This window comes from Etheostoma cragini, chromosome 5 (genome assembly GCF_013103735.1).
Source record: "Etheostoma cragini isolate CJK2018 chromosome 5, CSU_Ecrag_1.0, whole genome shotgun sequence".
NCBI lineage: Eukaryota > Metazoa > Chordata > Actinopteri > Perciformes > Percidae > Etheostoma > Etheostoma cragini.
In genome coordinates, this window is record NC_048411.1 from 22655027 (window position 1) to 22656382 (window position 1356).

Sequence of the window (1356 nt, forward strand, 5' to 3'; positions counted from 1 at the left end):
TGTGCTCTTACCTTTTGTGGGATCTGAGCAAGGGCTGAGGCTATCATGTTTCCCTTCTCTGTGGTGATGTTCTTGATGAATGATCCCAAAGAAAAGACCACAATGCCTGCGTCTCCAGAAGTCTGCACAAACTCCTCCATATCCTGCAATAGGAGTGACATTATCTCACTGTAAACCATCCAGCATTTTCTTTCCTTTCCTCTGCATTTTAATTGCTTATTTTTTTTCATTGTCCAGATCAGGACTTCTGTGAAGGTGTTGTAGTGAAATATTAACAGGCCTGTGATAGTGGAGACAACCTACCTCTGGTAAAGGTTTAGCAGGTCTGCAGTGTATCCCGCCAACAAATTTGAAGTTAGGGAGGAAAGGACGAGGGAATTCAAAATCCCAGTATGTTCGTATCAACCAGATGTCTGCTCTACCCATCATCTCACAGGCACTGGTGGGTGTTCCTGTCTCATTACAAAGGGATGTAATATGTTTTCATTATCTTTTTTTCCTACTTAAAAAATATGAAATTGTCGACTAATGATTAAATGTAATAGCATTGCAATGAATCAAAACCACTGAAATCATCATTGGACTCTCTGTGTTGGTATCCTGTCGCTGGGTTGCTCACCTTTAACTTTGGAGTAATATTTATCTAGTAAATTCCAAAACGCATCATCAATCACGATGTCCTGCAGTGCATAGAAGAGAAAGTTCCACACTCTATCTGAGAAGTCCATTTTGTCAGTCAGTTTGCTCATAGCCCCAGGGACAAAGGAAGGTGGAGCGGGTAGTTGACCACAGTGTCTTTCCCAATTATAGGCTAGGGAAAAGCGCAGGGTAAAGACCAGGGGGATCCCCAAAATCTCTGCTAATAAGTCACTGCCAGGGTAGATGGGGTCAGCCAGGAGAAGGTCATATTTTCCTTCCTTCAGCTTCTTCATGATGGTTTCTGATTTTAGCATGCCGTCCAAATACTTAAAAGAATACTGCAGTTCAACCTTCATTAAATCCATGTATCGTATGTATAACTGCAAGTAGCTCATATGATCTATTTCATACATGGAGAAGCGAAGGTACTCCTCATAAAACTCCTCTATTCTCTCTATTGTGACAGATACGTTGAAGGGTTCATAGCTAAAGCGAGAAGGCTCACTGGTGTTCATGAACATCGATGTGCTCGGCACTAGAACTGTCACCTGGTGTCCCCTGTCGATCAGCGTCTCCAGCACAGGCTTCATGTTAATCCAGTGGCTGCCTTCAGTGTACCAGACCAAAATGTTCCCTCCATTTGCTCCCCATGTCATGCAAAGTAGCAGCAGGACACAAACAGAGAGACGCTGCCCCAGCTTCATAGTGCCTGTTTGT

At 43.3% G+C, this 1356-nt stretch overlaps 1 protein-coding gene across 3 annotated transcripts in view; it reads right to left on the bottom strand.

The window, feature by feature from the left end:
• ugt2b3 (UDP glucuronosyltransferase 2 family, polypeptide B3) overlaps nucleotides 1-1356 on the bottom strand; it is a 24268-nt gene that overhangs the window by 3705 nt on the left and 19207 nt on the right. The window contains exons 2-4 of one of the 3 annotated variants that reach the window (XM_034873092.1): nucleotides 620-1067; nucleotides 304-452; nucleotides 12-143 (exon numbers count right to left, since the gene is read on the bottom strand). In XM_034873092.1, the coding sequence (XP_034728983.1) occupies nucleotides 12-143; nucleotides 304-452; nucleotides 620-1052 (714 nt within the window). In that variant the 5' untranslated portion in view covers nucleotides 1053-1067. Of the gene's footprint in view, nucleotides 1-11; nucleotides 144-303; nucleotides 453-619; nucleotides 1351-1356 lie in introns of those variants that run through there. The other 2 variants (XM_034873091.1, XM_034873090.1) reach the window with 2 other exon arrangements.